The following is a 23,937-nucleotide window of genomic DNA, read 5'->3' on the forward strand; positions in this document are numbered from 1 at the left end:
TGTTTAAAAACTGTTCCTCGAAGAATCCATAAAACGATTTTAAAAGTGATGTGGGAAGGGGATCTAAAAGGCAGGTTGTTGGGTTTACTTGGGAGAAAACTCGACCAAGTGTCCTTGCATCAACCAGGGCAAAACTCTCCAGTGTTACCTCAGGCAAGGACAACAGTTCAGTGTTAACAGTTAAAACTTGATGGGATAAAAGGCAGGATCTGACCTGACCTTGATTGTGGTTCTGAAGTGGTCTGCTAAGTTCTCACAAAGATCATATGTTGGTGTCTTAAAAACTTTATTAGAATTAGTGCCTGTTAAAATATCAAAAGTGGAGAATAGAAACGGGGGGTTGTTTTTATTGATGGTGATGAGTTGTGAGAAATGTGAAATTCTTGCCTTTTTGACTGCATTATTGTAGGTTTTGAGTTGTTGACGTAAAATCTCGTAATGAATTGTCAGTTTACTTTTCCTCCATCTTCTCTCAGCACTCCTGCATTTTCTTTTCAGTTCATTGATTTCAATGTTTTTTCTCCACGGGGGTGTAGGTTTTCTTTTTATTGTTTTAGTTAAAAGTAGAGCTACTGAGTCCAAAGTTGACTTCAGTCTGCTGTTAAAATTATCAATGATAAAATCACAAGGTGCAGGTAAAATTTCAGCAGGAGTGTTCTGTAAAATATCCATAAAATTTGCAGCCACTTCAGAAGTAAGGTAGCGCCTCCTCACTGTTCTCACGCCTCCTCTTGGTTAAAACTGGTGATGTTAAAACTTGTATTATCAGGGGTCCGTTTCACAAAGCAGGTTTAGTAAAAACCTCGAGTTAGTTAACCCTGAGATGAGGGAAACTCTGGTTTTTCGGTTTCACAAAGCCAGTTCAGCATAAATCTGAGTCAGTTACCCGGGTAACATACTCTGTGAACCTAACCTGCTCGCTAGCAGGTTTGCTTCAACAAACCCTGAGTTTCTCCCTACATGTCTCCGCCTTTTTCCGGAATCTGAACCAACTCCGAAAAATTGTGCCGTCCTTTCATCATCAACCTAATCAACACGGAAATAAAAGTGATTCTAGCAGCTTTGCGTCGGGAGAGGATTTTGATTACCTTTCCTTCCAATCACATTAGATATTATCTAAACAATATTCTCCGACATTTTCAACATTTCATATCGCGGACATAATCCGCAACCAGATTCTTTGCCAAGCTAGCTTTTTTGCGAATGTTTAAGTACATTCCTGTGTTGAAATACCTGCTTATATTTACTGTTTAATATGTGAAATATGATTAAAATCATATGCCTTGGTCAACGTATTTGCGCAATATTCTTATGCTTAATTTTCAACTGAAGCCACTTTCTTTCTGTGACTGGGGGGGATTACACCCAATGAAAATCATAATTTATTCATTGCCCTACTTTGTGAACTACGGGGATTGAACCGGTGTCGCCTGCATAACAGGCAGCGTTGCTAACCGTTACCCCACAGTGTCGCTCTGCAAAGCTGAAAATGAACACTTATTACCTTTAGATCAATTGACTGTTTCATTCAGTTATACACATTAGATCGGGCAGTAAATGTCTGCCACGCCAACTATCGCTACTTTGCTGCAGTTACGTTGCTCTGCTTTCTCAGGATATGCTCATTTTCTACATAAACACTCGGTAATATCTAATAACACTCTCCCAGTTGCCATGGTGAATCGTAGTATCGGAGCTCCATTGATGATGGCTTTGTAGAGTCGGCAGGCACGCGCGTAACTCAGAGTTTACATACTCAGAGTTGACTGAACTAATTCAAAACCACTGTTCTGAAACCGAAAACTCAGAGTTGCCCATCTCAGAGTTGATCAACTCAGAGTTCAGGGTTAGGTTCATAGTTTGTTGAACCTGCTTTGTGAAACGGGCCCCAGGTCAACACTTGTCATCACTTGTTAGGTTCAGGAAATGTGTATGGTTGACGTTAACTTGACTAATGACCCAAATCTCTCTCGACTGAGTGACTAACAACTCATGTGACTAGCAAGGAGACAAACGGGTCCCGTGTCTAACAACTGACATGTCAAAAAAATTAACGTTTACTTTAGTTTTGCAAGGGACATCATAGCCATCTCCTGGAGAAAGTCCTGTCTTTGTTTGTCGCAACATCCCCCCTCCCACCTGCTCTCTTTGGACTATCTCGCTCTTTATACTACAGCGTCTACCCATGAAGCAGGTGGGTTTACATTGGAGATACTTGAAAGTCTGCTGCATCACATACAGACTTTAAAAGGATGCTTTTGTGTGTCGGAGTCAGACACCGACGGGCACAGAGCTGCAGTATTTGATGAATTGGGCGTGATGTTGAACATCATACTTGTTTGTTACACAAATGTTGCTCAGTGACATTATATGAAGTGTTATTTCTGCTTCATCTGCAACAGAGCTTTATGCATTTTTTGAGGAAAAGAGAGCTTTTAATGAAGTTCAAGAAAAGCCATTTGAAAATATCATAGTCAAGGACAAATATGCATATTCAACAAAAAACATGAATCAGGCCCTGAATCAGGTGGTAACCCCGGTTCTAAAGACTGAAGCCAAATCTGAAGTGCCTTAAAGCTGCATCCTCTATGCTGTCCACCAGGTGGCGACTCCTCTCTGATTGTATAGAGGTCTATGAAAAAATAGCATACTTCTCTCTTGATTAATTATCTCAATAAACATTATAAACATTAGTTTATGGTCTCAATCTCTAGTTTCAAGTCTTCTTCAATCCAGCATGATGTTCATTTAGTACTTTATGGCAAGGGCGTAGAATTGGGTAGGGACGCTAGGGACACATCCCTACCAATATTCAGCCGCTACTGTGTAGTCACTATCAATACAACCGCTGTCCGTAGTGTTTAGTCAATGATTATGGCACAGAAAGGGTTATGTCGGTCTCTGCTAGAAGTCCCGCCTCTAACCTAAAAAACGCTCCCTGATCGGCTGCCGGTTTCTCGCTAACTTACATGTGATTGGCTGTCCCCACTGTCACTCCTTCTGCTTGTTAAAACTACCTGCAACCTGCTAGTTGGACCGGACGAGAGGCAGTGCATGTTATCTGCAACTCCGAGTGTAAGTTGTCAACATGTTTGGCATTTGTTCTTCCTGGGTCACGTCAGCTAGATGGATTTTAATATCAGTGGTGTAATTTTTTACATTTGTGTTTGTGTCTGTTTGCGTGCGTGTACGTGTGTGCGTGCGTGTGTGCTGTACAGGATTTGAAGGATGTCAAAGAAAAGAAAAGTGGATATAAGAGACTTCTTTAGGAGTCAAAGTGTAAGTTACTTCAAGAGTGTATAGGTAGAGGCTCAACAATACAGATATTGAATAAAAGAGAATATTTAATGCCAAAGAGATACACTTTTTTAAAGTTATTTTTAATTCTTATTTTCATGTATTTGTGTAGAAGAGAGCAACTGTTTAAAAACACAAAGAAAATTTGTGGTGGAAATACAATAAAACCTCAGATTCTAGATGATCATGTGGTTTTATAATTATAAAATATAATGAATTAATATTAAGTAATCTAACCTATAACATCTTCATGACGTGAAATTATGATTGCTAATGCAAAAAAAACGTCAACTTTCAGGAGTGCTGCCTTGGAGCACTTTTGTGTCCCCACCAATCTCAAAATCAAACCTACTCCCTTGCTTTATCGTCCATTTAGAGTCCAACAGACCAGAAAGCAGGGGATGCTTTAGGGGCGGGGCTACCTGCTGATTGACAGGTCACTACCACACTACCAATGCAGTTAGCTACAAGATGACTTTAACACTTAGCTGTAAAGTTGACCTTGAATTATGAGGTGGATCCAGAGCCAATAAGATTACTGCTCTGCTGCTTGTGTTCATCAGATCCACCCGTAGCTCCTCCACAGTCCAAATATGGTCACTTCCTTCACTGGTTGCAACAATTCCAAGATGGTGATGACCAAAATGCTGAGCTTGAGGCTTTAAAACCGCAGTCCACAAACGTATAAAATCTATGGAATGGTCCTATCTAGAGGCAGTGTTTTATTTGTCCAGTCTGGGCTACTGTAGAAACATGGTGGAGACACTCCGTATGTAGATATAAACAACTAATTCTGAGCTAACAACATGATAGCTCACCTATTTGATAGTTTGAGGTGAAAACTCTACATCTATGTTTGCAGATATGTTTGCAGAACTAAAACTAAAATATCTAAAAAGCTGGATTGTGAAGTGTGTGGAACATGTTCCAGTTTGGCTGCTAATACTGGCAAGCACTTAACGTCATCCACCTCCTCATCTGATACACTCTCTCATATGTCTCATATCATTCCAGTAAAATAATTATCCTCAGACACACATGTACACACACTGACACACATCCACATATACGGGTATAATAGCTTGCTCTATATGAAGTCACAAGCAAACGTACACACACATCCTTTGCTCGCCTCCGAGCTTCTTGCAGATTCTCGTCTGTTCCAGCTATTACACTTCGGTGTTAATTTCTTCAGGTTTTTGACAAGCCTCTAGGCTAAAGCTTGTTCTTTGTGTAAGTGCTTTTTCTGAACTTCTCCCTATCTCTGCAGATTAGTCAGGGAGCAAATTACCTGCCTGCACAAAAAAAAGCACAGTCTTACACATTTCGCTGTGCTTGGTGTACAGATCTCCTTTTGAAGACAGGCTATGTTATTTCCCCTCGCCCTGCAGCAGTCCTGGCATGCAAATCATCATAAAATTAAATTTAAAAAAGTGCACATGCACTCTGGGTGCTCTTATCAGCGTCTGCACAAACTGCATACAAATCAGGCAAGGATCACACACCACAGCAAAGGTCTCCACGTAAAAAGGCTGGCTAATTGCTAATTAGGTCGCAAGGTCTGAAGCAGCCTCAGCTAACAAGAATTAAAATGCGGGGGCGTCCGTTCCTGTGAAGTGTCTCCGGCTTGCTGGTGACATGCCCCAGAGCGGAAACACACTGCCATTCGCACTGTGAGCGGCTCAGCTCTGTCTACACAGCTGCTTCAGAACAACACATCCTGGTTGAAACACGTCAAATGAATTGTGCTTGTCGGGGGGGCTGAGCTGCAGTCGGCACGCTGAAATGTGTTTGGATGCACCGGATGAAGCCCAGGCTTTGGCCTCCATCTTTAGCTCCATTTACACAATGATGCAAAACCCATTTTCATAGTGCCACATTCACAACAGGTACATATCTATTCCTGCATGGTGTCTCCCCATTTACATCTGTGAGCTAAAAATCGGTCTTGTGTCCATTTGCTTTTACTCATGGAGTAGTCACAAACCTTGAGAATATGCACCTATTTTTAACCGTTTAGACCTAATCAGACCTAAAAAAATATATCTATATATATATATATATTCTTCTCAGCTCAATGAAGTGATGTGGTGGAGACTCACTAGACTGTCTGTTTAGATTCATACTGCAGCTGCTGATTGATAAATGATGATTAACATGTTTGTTGATCAGGTTATTTTTGCAGCTGGTTATTAGGCTCCATGGTGGGAGGTTAACGTCACGTTGCTACTGCCATTGGATTGCAGTAGTTTCATGAGGCTGCATGTTTATTGATTGTTCTATCTTTGTTTTTTATACTCGGATGTCCCATCCACAGTGTTATGTATTGTGTAGCGGTGCAGATCCAATGTCAGGATTGGGGGGAACACAATAAATTTGCCCATAAATCACAACTTCGTAGAGGCTCGCCATATCGCTAAAAAAGTACTGCACAGGGAATCATTTATTGTGCTTGCCTTTCTTGTTTATTTGTCCTAAACAGCCAACAGCGCGTATCACTGCTTACTTAACTGTGACTAGAAAATCATAATTCTAAGGGTCTCGGGTATGTAATGTCTACTCATGTGCGTCTATTTCCCCTTCCTCCAACCCACCATTTACATTTCTTTTTAGATGTGAATCTTAAATGTGAAGAATGTGAAGTCTGAAAATACCAATAATTTGTTCAATTTTGAATGATTTAGGGTATTTTTATTGGGGGGGACAATTCATTCCCGTATTCAAGTTGATGGTTAGCTGACAGCTGCCACGATGGCGCCAGTGTGTGTGGCTCGCCGTCTGCAGCCATCAATTTTGTTGCTGGTTGTGTGACTGTAGTGGACGATTCAACTTTTATTCTTAATCTATACTTAATATACTAGCTATCTTTCAGATACACTCACAGGTGGAGTCATAAATCAGAGGAGAGTCAACCGGTCTTCTTGTCAAGTGGTGTTTATGAGCCAAGCAGGATACAAACACCATGAGTTACTCCAGGGTAGACTGGAACATGTAGTCCAGCTTATATACTGTAGGCCCTGGGGGCTTTCCCCTCCCCTGGGACCACCTTATTTTATTATGGTCACATTAGCATTGCCTCTATTGTTATCTGATTTTTAGACATATCTGTGTCTTGCCCATCCTTGAGTATGTTTTTTAAAACCTACAGCTGTCTCACCCCTACCCCTCCCTTCTTTGGGGACAGGTCTGTGTCAGGGAGGACTTGTGATAACAGTGTCTGTACTTGGTGGTCTTGCATTTTATCATTCGTTTCATTTTATACAAACCTGCTGCCATGTACGACACACCCTTGATCTGGTTTTATCATGCGGTTTATCTGTTTTTAACATGGACATTTGTGATGCTGTGTTCTCTGATCATTTGCCTGTTGTATTTGAGATCCTTCTTCACTGTGTAGCATGGGTGTAGAAAGCAGGAATTAAAGTAACTTCCTAAATAACAGCAGTAATAAATCAGTAAGATGTCAAAACAAAAAATAATTTGGTTTAAACATATTTCAGTTCTCACAGTAAAAATCTAACTTTTTCCTACTCGGATTCTATGTTTTTTTGTGATTTTAGGTCCATTGTGTTAAAATGAAAAAATAACAGTCACACATATGAGGTTGTGCTGACAATAATGACACCAAACAAGGCAAGGTGAATAGTTTTTAAGGTGTATAATGGCAAAATCAAAAATAGTCAACAACAGCCAATTATACCCCAGACCCCAGAGGGTTAAACAACAACTCACTCAGAAATATCTAAAACTTCGTTTTAAGGGTGGTTGAGTCCATCCTCAAATTATGTTGCCCAGAGTTCTGATTTGATATGTGGGCCAAATACTACACTCAACAACTGGCCCAGATCCTGTCTGCCAGAGTCAAGACAGTACCACCTTTGCCACACCTGGGCCATGTTCGGTTCACATGTCTTCTGCCAGTGCCGCCTGAATGCCACCTGTGCCAGCTTCATGCCAAATCTGGGCCAAAAGTCACTGCTATGTGGGTCTGCTTCCTAAATGGACAGATTGACATCTGTGAAGTTTAACTAACTTAATGTTATAGAGTGATGATTAAGAGTTCCCTTCATTATTTTGAGCAGTGTAGGCTATACATAGTAAATATACAGCGTGTGTGTGTGTGTGTGTGTGTGTGTGTGTGTGTGTGTGTGTGTGTGTGTGTGTGTGTGTGTGTGTGTGTGTGTGTGTGTGTGTTTATATACATGAATGAAGATTGTTTTTGAAGCCTTGAGTTCGGCATTTTGGTCGTCACCATCTTGGATTTCTCCTACCAGTGAAGGAAGTGACCATATTTGGACTGTGGAAGACAGACGGGTGGATCTAATGAACACGAGCAGCAGAGCAGGTGAGCAACCTTACTGGATCTGGATCCATCTGGATTCTGGTCTGATCATTCAAGGTCAACTTTACAGTTAAGTGTTAAAGTCATCTTAGGGTGTTTTCACACTTGGTCCATTTCAGCCCAACAAATGATCTCAGAGCGATGACTCAGCATTTTTGCGCATATGTGAACACCCCAAGAGAACTCTGACCCCTCCTTTACCTGGTCATTGTCAAAACAAAGTTCTCCAGGTTCGTTTCGCTTTTTTCATATTTTAGCCCTCTAGGCTTTTTGTAAGGGACAAACCATCAGATCAGCCACCGATTAATTCAAGAAAATATGAAATCTGAATAACAGCTTTAACTTTTATACGTCGCCAATCCATATTGTGAACAGTACTTGTTGAAGTTGTCAGGAGACGCCGGTTCCTGATTGGCTTAATAAAAGAACTAACAGCTAACCATGTTCACGGAGGTCGCATTGAGTTATATTATCAGGCTCGATTCAGTAACAAATAGCATTGGCCGATATTTATTCATGTATCGTGATTTGTTCAAATGTAATCTTGTAACATGAAGTTTCTGGTGAGGAGATGTTTTGAATGAGATGTTTTCACTTGAATCTAAAATAGATATTTTATAAAGAATGAATGAGAAAAGCTCAGAGTTAATTCTTTGTGGAAGCGACACTAAACATCACATCAATGAAGGGGAAATAATTTACTTTATGAACTATAGTGTGATCAGGACCAGGACTGATGCCCCATCAGAGCTGAGTTGGGCCAGAAACAGAACTGAGTCCTCTTTCAACAGAAAAGAGACTCTATCCTATTTGTGTTCACATTTGCGGTTCATTTGAAAGAGGACTGCTCGTTCTGTTAACCCTCCAAGAGAACTCGAACCCCTCTGAAGCAAACCATACTCACATATGTGCAAACATTGTTTTTTTGTAGAGAACTATGTAGAGGACTATCTAGAACACCATATAATGAGCTCATTGACAAAATGAAAAGGCATTTTGGGACACTTCTCTGGTCATTTTCTCTGCTCCGTTAATTATGTCACTACACTCACACAATTGAAACATGTCAGGTCAACTATATAGCGATTTCTTTGTAATAAAAGCATAATAATAAGCTACTGCTGTAATTTAAGTTCCTCTGTTCAGAAGTGATGCCACATATATGTCTTGGGCTTTTATTGTGAAAGGTAAGAACGAAAGGAGCGGTATGCTGTCGTTGCCAATTTCAACACAATAAACGTATGGGATATAATGCTCAGTTAGTGACAGTTGTTCACTACTGTTGTGGAAAAATGAATCTGCCCAATAAAGATCAACAACCAGGATCAGCTTTTTCTCCGAGGTTTATTCTACTAAGTATTCTCATCTGCAGAGGAGGTTCACCCCTGCCTTCTGATGCAAAGGTTCAGAATCAGCAGGAACGACCCTGAGTCCAACAACAATCTCCCTTTTAAGGAGGAGGAACCATGGACAAAGGACGGATCATGTCCTATCTTACAAAGACAAGATGTACAGGCAAGGTCAAGATTTACAGAACACAGGCGTCATAGTCCTGAAATTATCTTATGTCAATGTGGCACTCATGTTCATATCATCTACAAACAGGCATTCATTTTCGTCATAGCATAACAGTCAGATGAGGAGATGCGGATCGACGTCTGGCCTGACAAATATTCTGATTATAAAGTACAAACAATTCCCATTACACTACTTCCCAAGCGGATTTGTGGGATACCTTGAGTCCACTATAGTGTATGATAACTCACCATACATTCAGACATAACTACAACATGGTGAATACAATGAGCAAAAATAAAATATTTGAAGAAAAAAATTGTTGACTATCGCTTGTGTTTTGCCTTTTTATGAACCATATTGCAATACAGGTGATGTGATGCTCACCACCACTGTGACTTTGAGTAGCAGCACACATAATAGGAGATAATGAGTATATGTAGTCCAAACAGCAATGAGAGCAGAACATGGAGTGCACACTGTATATCAAGGTCATGTTTGCCCAGGGGGGAACCGGTGCTCTTAGCTGGGAGCAGACATGGAGCATGATGGGATACTATATTAAGAAGCTGCTAATATAACTGCACATAAGACTTTGACTTTCTTCAGCACTCAAGCTGCAAATAAAAGACCAAACAAAAATATCAGTGTGACTGTTACTGTGCTGTGTCACTCATCTTCCCAATAATGGAGCCTGGATGTTGACTATATTGTGTGATCAATGATTTACTGCTACAGTGGACGGACATCTTCTATATCTGGTGGAAAAACCCAGTATCTATACAAAAGAACAACCCAGTATCTCTACTAAAGAACAACCCAGTATCTCCACTAAAGAACAACCCAGTATCTCCACTAAAGAACAACCCAGTATCTCTACTGAAGAACAACCCAGTATCTCTCCACTAAAGAACAACCCAGTATCTCCACTGAAGAACAACCCAGTATCTCCAGAAAACCTTACTGGATCTGGATCCATCTGGATTCTGGTGTGAAGCTGCTAACAAAGTTAGCTTCATAATTCAAGGTCAACTTCACAGCTAAGTGTTGAAGTCATCTTAGTAGCTAACTGCATTGGTAGCCATGGTAGCGACCTGTCAATCAGCAGGTAGCCCTGCCCCCAAAGCATCCCCTGCTTCCTGGTCTGTTTGACTCTAAATGGACCATAATGTACTAAAGGAACATCATGCTGGATTGAAGAAGACTTGAAACTAGAGATTGAGACCATAAACTCATGTTTACAATGTTTACTGAGATAATACATCAAGAGAGAAGTAGGACCATTTTTTCATAGAATTCTATACAATCAGAGAGGAGTCGCCTCCTGGTGGACAGCAGAGAGATGCAAGTTTATAGCACTCCAGCTTGGCTTCACTTTTCAGAACTAGAGGTTGCCGCCTGGGAGAAACCAGTGGTCCTCATAATTTATTTCAGAATATATAATAAAAACAAAAATAATGATGGTCTTAAAATATTTGACTCCCCATACAATATTACATAATAATGCTTATATGCATTATTGTGTATAAAAGAAAACTAACTTACACATAGAACTAGGGCCCCCTGGGGGTTTGGGGCCCTCTTTGTAATGAAGCCTCCAATGTGGGATCCCGACCCCAAAGGTGAGAACCTGTGACCTTGCGTGTGCTCCCCCTTTCACGCCTTTCAATACCCTTGCGTGTGATTTTGCTGTGACTGCAGATCTTAATTCATAAAGTTGATTCTCATCCATGAAAAACATTATTTGCATGTCTTGTCTTGTTTTTCTCGTCATAAAGTTATTTTATGTGTTCTTGTTCTAGTTATATATGTATTATAACCACCAGAATCACAGGTTCCAAGCTGATACTCACACAACCACAGACAAGCTGACATCTTTCATATTTACATAACTATTATGCAGTATGCCATGACAGTAATGCGTGTGTACATGTGTGATCCTTGTCAGCCTCCTTGTGGATTTGCTGATTAAATTTGTGTCACCTTGATTCAAGATTCCTACTCATCATATTCCGTATGAAACTGAGAACTGTGGCGTGTTAGTGTTGTGATGCTGCTGGAGGTCACCGTCCTGCAGTGCTGCTCTTCACCACATCACAAGCTGCCGGTCCAATATGCAGTCCAATACTGCAGCCTTTTTTCACAGGGAGCGCGCTTCCAAATTTACCCTCCCGCTGCGCTCGCTCCCCGTGCCTTAAAAAAAGCGCGTGCACGGCTGAAGGTCACTTAAACACAAAAGGCTTTCAGCGCTGCGGTCCAATATAGCGCATGCGCGCTGCCGGAGGACTGCTTCACAGACCGCAATATGGCGAGAATGCCTGCCAGCGGAGACACGGAGCAGGAGCCGATTAGCTTCCCCGAGAGGCGCAGGGAGGAGGGCGATGATGAGGAGGAGGAGGAGGAGGAAGAGGAGGAGGAGGAAGATGAAGACGAGATCCACGAGGTCCAGATCACCGGCGAAGAAGAGGACGAGGAGTCCGACAGAGATGCTGTGGAGCTGGAGTGGGAGTCAGGGGGCACGGTGCTGGACTCCAGCGGTTCCGCCGCGGAGATACAAGCGGTCGTTATGCGCAGTATGGACCGAGAAGAGGAGGACGGAGACGCGGACCCCTTCACCTGCAGCGTGTCCGCCGGGCTGGAGTCTCACGTGGAAGGAGACCTTCAGCGGTCAGAGCGGAACAGGCTGAGCGAGAACACCCGCCTGGCTACCCGGTACGCGGTGAGGATCTTCAGGGAGTACCTCAGTGAGAAAGCCCAAAGTCCAGACTTTGAAACTCTGGACAAGGAGGCGCTCTGCGCGGTGCTGCGCTCCTTTTACGCGGAGGCGCGCTCCAAAAGTGGACAGTTGTACAGCAAGTCGTCCCTCATCAGCATCCGGAGCTCCCTGAATCGGTACCTCAACGAGCCGCCCTACTGCCGCACCTTGGACCTCACCAAAGACCCGGAGCTGCGCAGCGCCAACCTGACCCTGGCCGCGGTCATACGGAGGCTGGAGGAGCAAGGCGCCGGTCCCGTGGTGCAGAAACAAGCCATCACGCGCTCGGACCTGCGGAAACTGTACGAATCGTCTGTGTTCAACACCGACACGCCGTTTGGGCTGCTCAACAAAGTCTGGTTCGAGACCTGCATGTATTTCTGCACCAGGGGCCGGGAGAACCAGCGGGAGCTGGAGGAGGACTCGTTCGGCCTGGCGGTGGATGAGGACGGGAGAAAGTTTGTCTATTTCAAAGCTCTCGGACCGTACCACAAGTCCCGCTCCGCCGCCTGGACCAAGAAGCGCCCGGACGCGGACGAGGACACTTTGCCGCGGATGTACGAGACGGGCTCGGAGCAGTGTCCGTACGCCAGCTTCGTCCGGTACGTGTCCAAGCGGAACCCGCTGTGCCGGGCGTTCTTCCAGCGGCCCCGGGACCACTGCTGCGCGAGCGACATTACGTGGTACGAGAACAAAGCTATCGGGAAGAACCTGTTGGGCACGAGGATGCAGATGTTGTCGCGCGCTGCCAAACTCTCCAAGACCTACACCAACCACTGCATCGGCGCCGTATCCATAGCAACGCTCAACAGCATCGTGGGCGCCGCGGGCTCCAGACCGACGACGACGCTCTACGTTGCCTCGGAAACGGTCAACGGTCACGCGCAATCCCACCTCCAGCTTGTGATCCCGTACCTCTGCCGGGTAACCGACGCTGCGGACGTGAAGCCGGCAGCAGCAACAATAAACACATCTTCATCGTCATCAACATCATCATCATCATCATCATCATCAGCAGCAGCAGCAGCAGCAGCGACAGAAACAAATAGATGCAGCGCCGAGGAGGACCCGGGGGCTCCTCACGCCAAGAGGCTGTGCGTGCGCCCCGGGACACGCGCAGAGTCGCCCGTGGAGCGGAACGAGAGCGAGCCGCTGCCTGCGAGAGCCACAGAGTCCCGGATTCACAGCCAGCCGGCAGCGGTGCGGTCCCCGGCCGGGGGGCCCACACAGGTAACAGAGGACACGTGGCCCTTTGTCGCCTATAGTAAACCGCGTGTCAACAGCTCGTGCGTCAAACGTGTCTGCGTGTGTGTGTGTGTGTGTGTGTGTGTGTGTGTGTGTGTGTGTGTGTGTGTGTGTGTGTGTGAGAGAGAGAGAGATTGTGAGTGTGAGAGAGCTCTGGATGAGGAATACTGTGCAGATAAAGCCCCTTCTTACCAGGGCGTGTTTTTTATGAATAATGTAAAGCTCGTTGATATATGTCTGAATGTGTATAGATCGAGGCAAACTACAGCGGGCCACTCCAGATGTTTTTCACTATTAATTCTGATGAGGATTGCAATGTTTTTATTCTCAGCCACCAGTTATGACAGAGATGTGTTTGTGCCATAATCACTTTTAAAATCTGCTTAAAACGTTAAAAGCAGCACTAAAACATACTATCATTTAACATTTTGTTAATAAACAAATTAGGAGTGAATGTCCTTTTTAGTGGAAAAAAAGAAATAACCCTAAATTAGATGAACATAAACCAAAAGGTCTCCCTGCATTAAGAAGGGATTCATACATATAGATAGATTTTGTATCCTGTATTTTTCAGTCAGGCTTTATTTTTCACTTCTTGATGGCAGATAGACAACTTTTGAAAGTCACTCGTGACAATATTTCGATTATCCTGATGATGTAAATTTAAGTTTGTTTTATGGCGATCGTCCATCCCTACTCATAGGCTTTATAGAAGTATTTTGCTGTTTTGGTTCAGTCTCACATTTCTCACCACAGACGAGAGACGGTACAGGATTTCATTGCAGATCGCCATAAAAACAATAAGTAGGTCAACGTGAATTTCCACAAGGATAATCCTAAATATCATGACTTTTTTTCCACTTGTCTATCATGGTGGACAAGTGGTAGAGCCTGATTAAACAATACAGGATACAAAAATAAATGTATGTATTAATAATTGATTAATGTAGGGAGACTTATTATTTATGATCATCTTGTTTAAGATTATTACTTATTTTTCTTGACTAAATAGGATGTAGAATGTGCATCTGATCTGTGATGCAATACAAATATTTGTTTCTTAACATAATGTGAAGTGATTCCAGGATGTCTTAGTGCCATTTTAAGCTTAAGCTTAAGAGTTAAGCAGAGTTGTTCCATGGTTGTTCATGGTGGTTGACATGAGGTGGGGCCATGAAGAAGTTCAGGTTAGAGAGAGCCATTTGGAGCCAGATGAAAGAGTAGACGTTTGCATCCTGTCAGGCCTCCTGCATGCTGCAAAATGCTTCTCTGAGCTGAACGCTTTGCCTCTTGCCAGGCACCTGGAGTGGGGAGGTAGGTTACGAGGCAATCTGGAATAGCTGGTGCTCCGACAGACCAAAGTCCTATGAGTCTGACAGACTGTGTTGCCTTCCTGTCAGTCCTGAGGATGCCTGGGACTTACAGTTCTAAACCTGCAGCACTCCTTTAAAACGTAGTGGGTAAACGTAGTCTGGTCTCCGTATGTGAGCTACTATCGTAGACCTCTGGGGACCACAGACAGTCATTTTCTCACAGACTTCCATGCAATCAGACTTCTTTGTTCAACCAGAGTAGGTGCCCCCTGCTGGCCAGTAGAGAGAATGCAGGTTTAAGGCACTTCAGCTGTGGGCTCACTTTTTAGAACCGGAGGTTGGCGCCTGGTTCATAGTAATATATGAAAAATATTGATTAGTGCAGCAGATAGGGTCACAGATTTAAGTTGGATTAGTGGTGATGATGTCAGCTGTGTCTGATGCCACCTCACCACCACATTGATGTAATAATAGTGTAGCCTATATTTACATTGTGCATGGACACTAATGTTGTGATTGTAAAACAGGATGGGACATTTAAATGTCTGACTGACCGGGATGATAACACCTAACTGTTCTGCTGCTACTATTACCACCACTGCTAATACTACTAATTACTCCGCTACTATTGTAGTGCTAGCACTACTATATGTGTGTTTGTGTCCCAGGACAGCTGTAGCAGCAGCACCATCGGCAGTATGTCCAGTCAGCAGCTGGTGTCTGTGTCCCCTCTGGGCCCCGCCGGCATCCCTGCACCAGCCCAACTCACCAAAACCACCGCACCCGTCCACATCGACGTAGGAGGACACATGTACACCAGCAGCCTGGCCACGCTTACAAAGTACCCTGAGTCCCGGTGAGAGACTAACTCCTGAAAATACGCCTGGCGCCGTACTTACAATAGAGGTGTTTGGGACTCTAGAGGTCATCATGGTGGTCGTCCATGGATCCTGAATTGTCCATTCATGTGAAAGTGCAAACACCTGAAAAAGAAACATCTTCTTTTCAATAATTCTTTCCCTTTATTGAACAAAAAACCGTCACCGTCTTCATCACTTGCAGTAGGTGATGATGTTTCGGTTTGGATATAATTAAAGTCAGAGAGAGTCGAGTCCATCTGTCAGCAAGACACACGTTTTATACATTTATCGTCATTTGTATTCAGTCACATGAGGCTGATTGTTCCTGAGCGTCAAGCTTGATATCAGTTACATAATTCCCCACATTGAACCTGATGAATCATTTCCAATGTTGTACACATAACACTATAATAACATTCTGGGCTATTCTGAATATTTTATAAAGTTGAGTTTGTTTGACCCGCCCACACAGCCTTTCTCACTCTTAACACCACATAGGTCACTCTCTCCATCTAACAGTAAGTTAGTTAAAAGCCTCATAAAGACTCAAAAGGGCGCCTCGATGAGGCTACTGACCAAGTCTCAGGATTTACCGAGTTATACAGCAGTGGACGATGGGAAGTAAAGGCTCTGGCAGCATCTCTGTAACTGAACATTAAAATAAGATTAAGAATATATAATAATAATAACACATAGGTTTTATATTGCACTTTTCCAGGTGCTCAAAGACGCTTTACAAAAAGAAACTAAGTTAAAGCAAAAGAGAACAGAACAAAACAAGCAAAGTGCAGTAGATTTTAGGATGTCTGACATGGCAGCATTTGGTTCAGATCTAACTCTGTGTTTGTGGCAGGATCGGTCGTCTGTTCGATGGGACAGAGCCCCTCGTGTTGGATAGTCTGAAGCAGCACTACTTCATTGATCGAGATGGCCCCATGTTCCGCTACATACTTAACTTCCTCCGGACCTCGAAACTCCTCATTCCTGATGACTTCAAAGTGAGTGTCTGTGTAGAGCTTTGATCAGGTACTACCACAGTTTATCACTGCAGCGTGTCTGAACAGTCCCAGATCACAGGGAGCCCACAAACAGACTGACTGTCCAGACTGAGTAGTATTGCTTTTGTGATGTGTCCCGTCCAATGATTTCAATTCAATTTCAGTCTGTTGGGAATAAAGGTGGCAATTTTCTATCGGCGTGACAAATGGTGAAATTTCTTTAGTGAAAAGTATGATAGATGTGGAACTCTCACATCTACGGACTGTCTCATTGCTCTGTTGATGAATACTCCGTTCATATGTGTGTGTGCTTCATGGCTTTGTCTTTTCTGTCTTTGTTTCTTCTGTCCGTGTGTGTGTGTGTATGTCTATGAGCTTGTCCTCATGTATATTGTGTGTGTGTGTGTGTGTGTGTGTGTGTGTGGGGGGGGGGGGGGTTTGTGCATTTGCAGGAATATTCCCTGCTGTATGAAGAGGCCAGCTTCTTCCAGCTGACTCCTCTGCAGGCTGAGCTGGAGCGCTGGAGGACTGAGCAGGACTGTGGAGGTGTGTGTCTGGAGTGCGAGTGTGTCATGATTCATGTGGCTCCGGAGCTTGGTGAGAGGATCAGCGTGAGCGCCCGCCGGGCCGTGATCGAGGAGGTTTTTCCCGAGGTCAGAGACATCATGTCTAATTCCCTGAACACCAGCTTGAACCAGAAATCCACACACATCGTTCGTTTCCCGCTCAACGACTACTGCCACCTCAACTCTGTCCAGGTAGAGAACACATTTCAGATTCCTTCAACGATGTTTGTCAAGGAGCAGACACTAAACAGTTTTCTCAGGATCAGGTTTTGTATTTACAATGGATCAACATGGGGCGATCACATCCCAATTATCTTGCCAAAATAATTGCGATTCACAATATTATCTCGATAATCAATAAAAATACATTTCAAATTGTATGTATTTATACATCTACTAATCAATTATTAATGCAAGGATACCGTATATTATTATGATTATTATTATTATTATTATTATTATTATTATTATTATTATTATTATTATTATTATTATCATCTTCTTATTCACAATTATGATGATTTTTCAGAAAAAGGATGTTGACTTAAAAAAGATGTGTGTCTAATCTGTGATACAGTAAACCATGTTGCCTAAATCTTACTATGTAATTTTGTTACCTAAACCTAAATATGTAGTTATGTTACCTCAACCTAAGTATGTAGTTATGTTACATAAACCTAAATATGTAGTTATGTTACCTCAACCTAAATATCCAGTTATGTAGTTATGTTACTTCAACCTAAATATGTAGTTATGTTACCTAATCCTAAATATGTAGTTATGTTACCTCAACCTAAATATGCAGTTATGTTACCTAAACCTAAATATGTAGTTGTTACCTCAACCTAAATATGTAGTTATGTTACCTAATCCTAAATATGTAGTTATGTTACCTCAACCTAAATATGCAGTTATGTTACCTAAACCTAAATATGTAGTTGTTACCTCAACCTAAATATGTAGTTATGTTACCTAATCCTAAATATGTAGTTATGTTACCTCAACATAAATATGCAGTTATGTTACCTAAACCTAAATATGTAGTTGTTACCTCAACCTAAATATGTAGTTATGTTACCTAAACTTAAATATGTAGTTATGTTACCTAAACCTAAATATGTAGTTATGTTACCTAAACCTAAATATGTAATTATGTTACCTCAACCTAAATACGTAGTTATGTTACCTCAACCTAAATACGTAGTTATGTTACCTCAACCTAAATATGTAGTTATGTTACCTCAACCTAAATATGTAGTTATGTTACATAAACCTAAATATGTAGTTATATTACCTAAACCTAAATATGTAGTTATGTTACCTCAACCTAAATATGTAGTTATGTTCCCTCAACCTAAATACGTAGTTATGTTACCTCAACCTATGTAGTTATGTTACCTCAACCTATGTAGTTATGTTACCTCAACCTAAATATGTAATGTTACCTAAACCTAAATATGTAATGTTACCTAAACCTAAATATGTAGTTATATTACCTAAACCTAGGTAACATAACCTTAATACGTAGTTATGTTACCTCAACCTAAATACGTAGTTATGTTACCTCAACCTAAATATGTAATGTTACCTAAACCTAAATATGTAGTTATATTACCTGAACCTAGGTAACATAACCTTAATACGTAGTTATGTTACCTCAACCTAAATATGTAGTTATGTTACCTCAACCTAAATATGTAATGTTACCTCAACCTAAATATGTAGTTATGTTACATAAACCTAAATATGTAGTTATATTACCTAAACCTAAATATGTAGTTATGTTACCTCAACCTAAATACGTAGTTATGTTACCTCAACCTAAATACGTAATGTTACCTAAACCTGAATATGTAGTTATATTACCTAAACCTAGGTAACATAACCTTAATATGTAGTTATGTTACCTAGGTTTAGGTAACATAATTACATATTTAGGTTGAGGTAACATAACTACGTATTAAGGTTATGTTACGTAATACGTAGTTATGTTACCTAAACCTAAATATGTAGTTATATTACCTACACCTAAATAAGAAATTATGTTACCTAAAATTAAATATGTAATTATGTTACCTAAACCTAAATACGTAGTTATGTTACCTCAACCTATCTAGTTATGTTACCTAAACCTAAATATGTAGTTATGTTTCCTCAATCTAAATATGTAATGTTACCTTAACCTAAATATGTAGTTATGTTACCTCAACCTAAATATGTAATGTTACCTAAACCTAAATATGTAGTTATATTACCTAAACCTAAATATGTAGTTATGTTTCCTCAATCTAAATATGTAATGTTACCTAAACTTAAATATGTAATTATGTTACCTCAACCTAAATATCCAGTTATGTAGTTATGTTACCTCAACCTAAATATGTAATGTTACCTAAACTTAAATATGTAATTATGTTACCTCAACCTAAATATGTAGTTATGTTACCTCAACCTAAATACGTAGTTATGTTACCTCAACCTATCTAGTTATGTTACCTAAACCTAAATATGTAGTTATGTTTCCTCAATCTAAATATGTAATGTTACCTCAACCTAAATATGTAATGTTACCTAAACCTAAATATGTAGTTATGTTACCTAAACTTAAATATGTAATTATGTTACCTCAACCTAAAAATGTAATTATGTTACCTAAACCTAAATATGTAATTATGTTACCTCAACCTTAATACGTAGTTATGTTACCTCAACCTAAATATGTAGTTATGTTACCTAAACCTAAATATGTAGTTATGTTACCTCAACCTAAATACGTAGTTATGTTACCTCAACCTATGTAGTTATGTTACCTCAACCTAAATACGTAGTTATGTTACCTGAACCTAAATATGTAGTTATGTTACCTAAACCTAAATATGTAGTTGTTACCTCAACCTAAATATGTAGTTATGTTACCTAAACCTAACGATGTAGTGTTGCTGTTTAAACGTAGCCTAAACATAACTGTACTTATATGCCTAAACCGAACTATGTTATTTTTGTAACCTAAACCCAACTGTGATTTTGTTGTCTAAACCTAACCATAGAGTTTTTGCCTAAACCTAACTATGATATTTTGTTACCAAAACCTACCTATGGAATTTTGACTTATATGATAATAAATGGACCATAATGAACTAAATGAACATCATGCTGGATTGTAGAAGACTTGAAACTAAAGATTGAGACCATAAACTCATGTTTACAATGTTTACTGAGATGATACATCAAGAGAGAAGTAGGGTAATTTTCTTTCATTCAATCAGACTTCTTTAAGCAACCAGAGGAGACGCCCCCTGATGATCAGTAGAGAGAATGCAAGTTTAAAGCACTTCAGTGTTGGCTTCACTTTTCTCAGCAGCGATCACAGCCTCAAGTCTTCTTTGGTCTGACTTAAAAATCTTTGAACACCTGGATTTGGGGAGATTCTGTCATTCTTCTGCCCAGACCCTATCAACCCTGTGAGGGTGCATCACCTTCTGCATGTCTCTGTCCATCAAATTCAATGGGTATTGTGTTTCTCTCGTTGTTCAGTGAGTACGATTCAGTCAAAGAGCACTTTAATGTATTGAAAATGCCAATGACAATCGTCAGAGTCAGATCGCTTGCTGACACATTTCATTACTGTGTGTCCAACTATCTTTGTCTCGGGGGAAATATCAGTCAGACAGGGCTGCAGTGAGAGGAAAGCAGGACTCCCGAGGGCAGATGGAGAAAATGTTATTCCAGTCAGTAGTAAGGGGAGGGAGGGAACTAATGGGCTACTGAAGTAGCTGATGTTTCAGTGTGAGATGGATTTTACTGAGGGAAAAGGAAGAGTGACCCTGGGCCCTCTTCCTCTATTGTTCAGAAAAAAAACATGAAAACAGGTAAACTAGGTAAATCAGAGAGATGCACAATTAATCAATGATTGTTGATTCTATTTTCACATTCACATTGATCACACCTGTCAAAACTATCAGTTTTACTTGACAGCATGAACTGTCACATCTCCTCTTTAAAGAAAAAATGTGCACAGCATTTGGAAAGAAAACGCTGCAACACACAACCAAATACAGAAACATAATCAGTTTTGTGTTGTGTTTCCTGGATTTAGTTGTGTTTTCTGTATTTAGTTGTGTATTCTGTACTTAGTTGGTCAAGAAAAAGTATGTTAAAGCAGAGGCACGCCATCAGCTCATCTCATCCATCATTGCAGTTGAATTGTTAAGTTCCTAGTTGGCCCTCTCCTAATGTCCATGTTTCATATGGTATTCTGATTGACTGCATTCTGAGTTATTATGTAACTATAGCATCTTTCCACTGATACTGACGGTATAGTTTGTGTTGATGATTATGTTGCTTTTAGCCCATTCTGTGCCAGGTGTGACCCAGTGGTTCAGTGGTTGTTCCACAGTTTGTACCACTGGAAGGCACCAAAGTGTGAAAAATGTATATAAATGTTGAAATGTGTGCTCAAGGGCTCCTTTGGTTTGTGTGTGACTGCAGGTGTTGGAGCGGGTACAGCAGAGAGGGTTCTGGATCACTGGTTCATGTGGTGGTGGAGTGGACTCTTCCCAATTTAGTGAATACATTCTACGGAGGGAAGGCCGAGGCAGCCAACGCGAAACCACCCTCATACGAATAAAACAGGAACTCGTTGACTGAACTCACAAAGTTGCTGATATCTCTTATTACAGATATCAGCAGCTGTTTCTCCAACCGGCAACAGATGCACTTCAGCCAAGTCAACAAACTGAGCAGACGTGAATATACAGAATATCTTACGACGCAGTGAAAATACGCTTCATACAGTAAGTGATGGAGATGTTTGTCTTCTTTGATACTACTTCCAGTTGCTACATACATTTCACCATTAGTATCACTACAGGAAAAACATGGATGGTGCAGGGCACAGACTATATCTTCGAAGTGGACGTATTCATTGTGACATCACCCATTGGTTTGTAGACTACAGTTCTGAAGTCTGGAGTTTCGGCATTTTGGCTGTCGCCATCTCAGCTTTTGGCTGCCGCCATCTTGGATTTTTTGCCACCAGTGAAGGAAATTAACATATTTCGACTTTGGAGGAGCAACGGGTGGATTTGATGAAGACAAAATTAGCTTCATAATTCAAGGTCAACTTTACAGCTAAGTGTTAAAGTCTTATTAGCAAACTGCATTGGTAGCATGGTAGCAACCTGTCAATCAGCAGGTAGCCCCGCCCCTAAAGCAGCCCCTGCTTTCTGGTCTGTTTGACTCTAAATGGACCATAATGTACTAAAGGAACATCATGCTGGATTGAAGAAGACTTGAAACTAGAGATTGAGACAATGTTTACTGAGATAATAAATCAAGAAAGAAGTAGGGTTTTTTTTCATTGACTTCTATACAATCAGAGAGGATTCGCCCCTGGTGGCTAGTAGACAGACTGCACATTTAAGGCACTTCAGCGTTGATTATCTCAGTATGCGTCATTTGATATTGCGATACAGTGGATTTCCTGGAATTTCAATTGAGAAAACCATTGGTAGATAGCATAACCAGATGCTACTATCTGTTTTTGGCTCGTTCACTGAATTAAATACCTAGAAAATTAAGGTACTGCATCATATTGATGCAAACATTCTTTGAATGCATACTGGCATAGAACAGTGCTGCTCCGTGACTTCCAAAATTGCCCACATTATTGAAGAGTTACCAGAGTATAAACAATATGACAAAATCTTACACATTTCTTCTGTTAATTATGATGGTGTTGATATATATATAAAATGCAAAACATATACTGTCATATTGCCCAACCCTACCATCATTCATCTCCACCATTGTCTCAGACCAGATGCTGAGCCTGTAAAATGTCCACATATAAACTGCATGAATCTTTAAATCATGCTAACTACGGGGACTACTGTATTTAAACTACAACTTGATACTCTGGATAGGATATGTATGTGTCAAAATGTCCTATTAAGATCCATTTTCGTGAATAAAAAAGCCCTGCCTGATATTCTGAAACTGTAATAAAAGATCACATCAGCAATGTGTTGAAATATCTGCATCGGGTGTGTCAAACATGTGGCCCCTGGACCAGATCTGGCCTGCCACAAGGTCCAATCCAGCCCACTATGACTTTGTCTGCTGTGTTCACAGCACCTTTCAGTGATCAAGAAATGTAATATTCGATGCATCAGACTCATCATGGAAAAAACACAATAACTTTCAAGGACAACTGAAGACGGAGAAGATAAATAGTTGACAGGACTGATTTTGGTTGTAGCTAAGAGATCAATGAGATCTCAGGCTTCATCATGTAGTTATGTAAATGTATAGTTCATTTATTACAAAAGTAACTTTCAAAAGGTTCTTATACTTAATGATAAATGGAAGAGTTGTTATTTAAAGGGAAATTTTGGACATAAGACCTATTTTCCAAGTCAGCCGATGTGTTCGAGACGTCTGGAAACGTTTTCAAGAAATTTAATTCAGTTCTTCTAGTTGCCGAGTTCGCTTGTGCTATGGCTAGCGCAAATCAATCGTTCTAGCTAGCATGGCATTAAAACACTCATACCGACTCCACAGTGCACCCGAGGCAAATCAATTAAAACACTAGACTGTCGATGTACATATCTGTGTTGATAGAATAATATTTGAAAAAAAACTAACCTCGCATCGCATGAATCATCCATTTTTTGAGGGACTAGTTTCTCAGCAGCAGCGGAATTTTACTTTGCTCCGTCGGACTCAAAATTCTAAGACGCACTGCTCGGAATCCAGCCGGTAAATACACACCTGAACACCGTCGGCACTTATGCCCCCAAGGCTGTCTGAAAAGCCCTTGGAGCTCACACAAACACTGGCCAGCCCACGGCCCCGCGAACCCACAATTACGCACCGCAAACCCGAACCACTGCTCCCTCCGGAGAACCGTAAACCCTCGGACACGTTGCGGGGGTTTGTTCGGTCCCGGTTCTCATCTCCAGCGGGGGCTATCGCGGTCTCCACAGACGCTCGTTCACGTTCTGCCCTTTGAGCATCCCTCTCGCGCAATTCTTCCTCTGTATATT

At 41.3% G+C, this 23,937-nt stretch overlaps 1 protein-coding gene across 4 annotated transcripts; it reads left to right on the plus strand.

The window, feature by feature from the left end:
• Positions 1-11,294: 11,294 nt before the first annotated feature.
• Positions 11,295-22,394, plus strand: LOC311014764 (BTB/POZ domain-containing protein KCTD1-like). Of its 4 annotated transcripts, none has more exons than XM_084011559.1 (5): positions 11,295-13,139; positions 15,136-15,323; positions 16,181-16,325; positions 16,778-16,871; positions 21,380-22,394. In XM_084011559.1, exons 1-5 carry the CDS (start codon positions 11,460-11,462, stop codon positions 21,454-21,456), a joined length of 2,184 nt encoding a protein of 727 aa, XP_083867685.1. In that variant the 5' UTR covers positions 11,295-11,459; the 3' UTR covers positions 21,457-22,394. The 4 variants fall into 4 exon arrangements, with proteins under 4 accessions (XP_083867685.1, XP_083867684.1, XP_083867686.1 ...); XM_084011558.1 differs by having other exon boundaries at positions 11,296-13,139; positions 16,778-17,083; XM_084011561.1 differs by having other exon boundaries at positions 13,030-13,139; positions 15,141-15,323; positions 16,778-17,083.
• The last annotated feature ends 1,543 nt before the right edge of the window (positions 22,395-23,937 follow it).

Source organism: Eutrigla gurnardus (assembly GCF_963514095.1).
Source record: "Eutrigla gurnardus genome assembly, chromosome: 6".
NCBI lineage: Eukaryota > Metazoa > Chordata > Actinopteri > Perciformes > Triglidae > Eutrigla > Eutrigla gurnardus.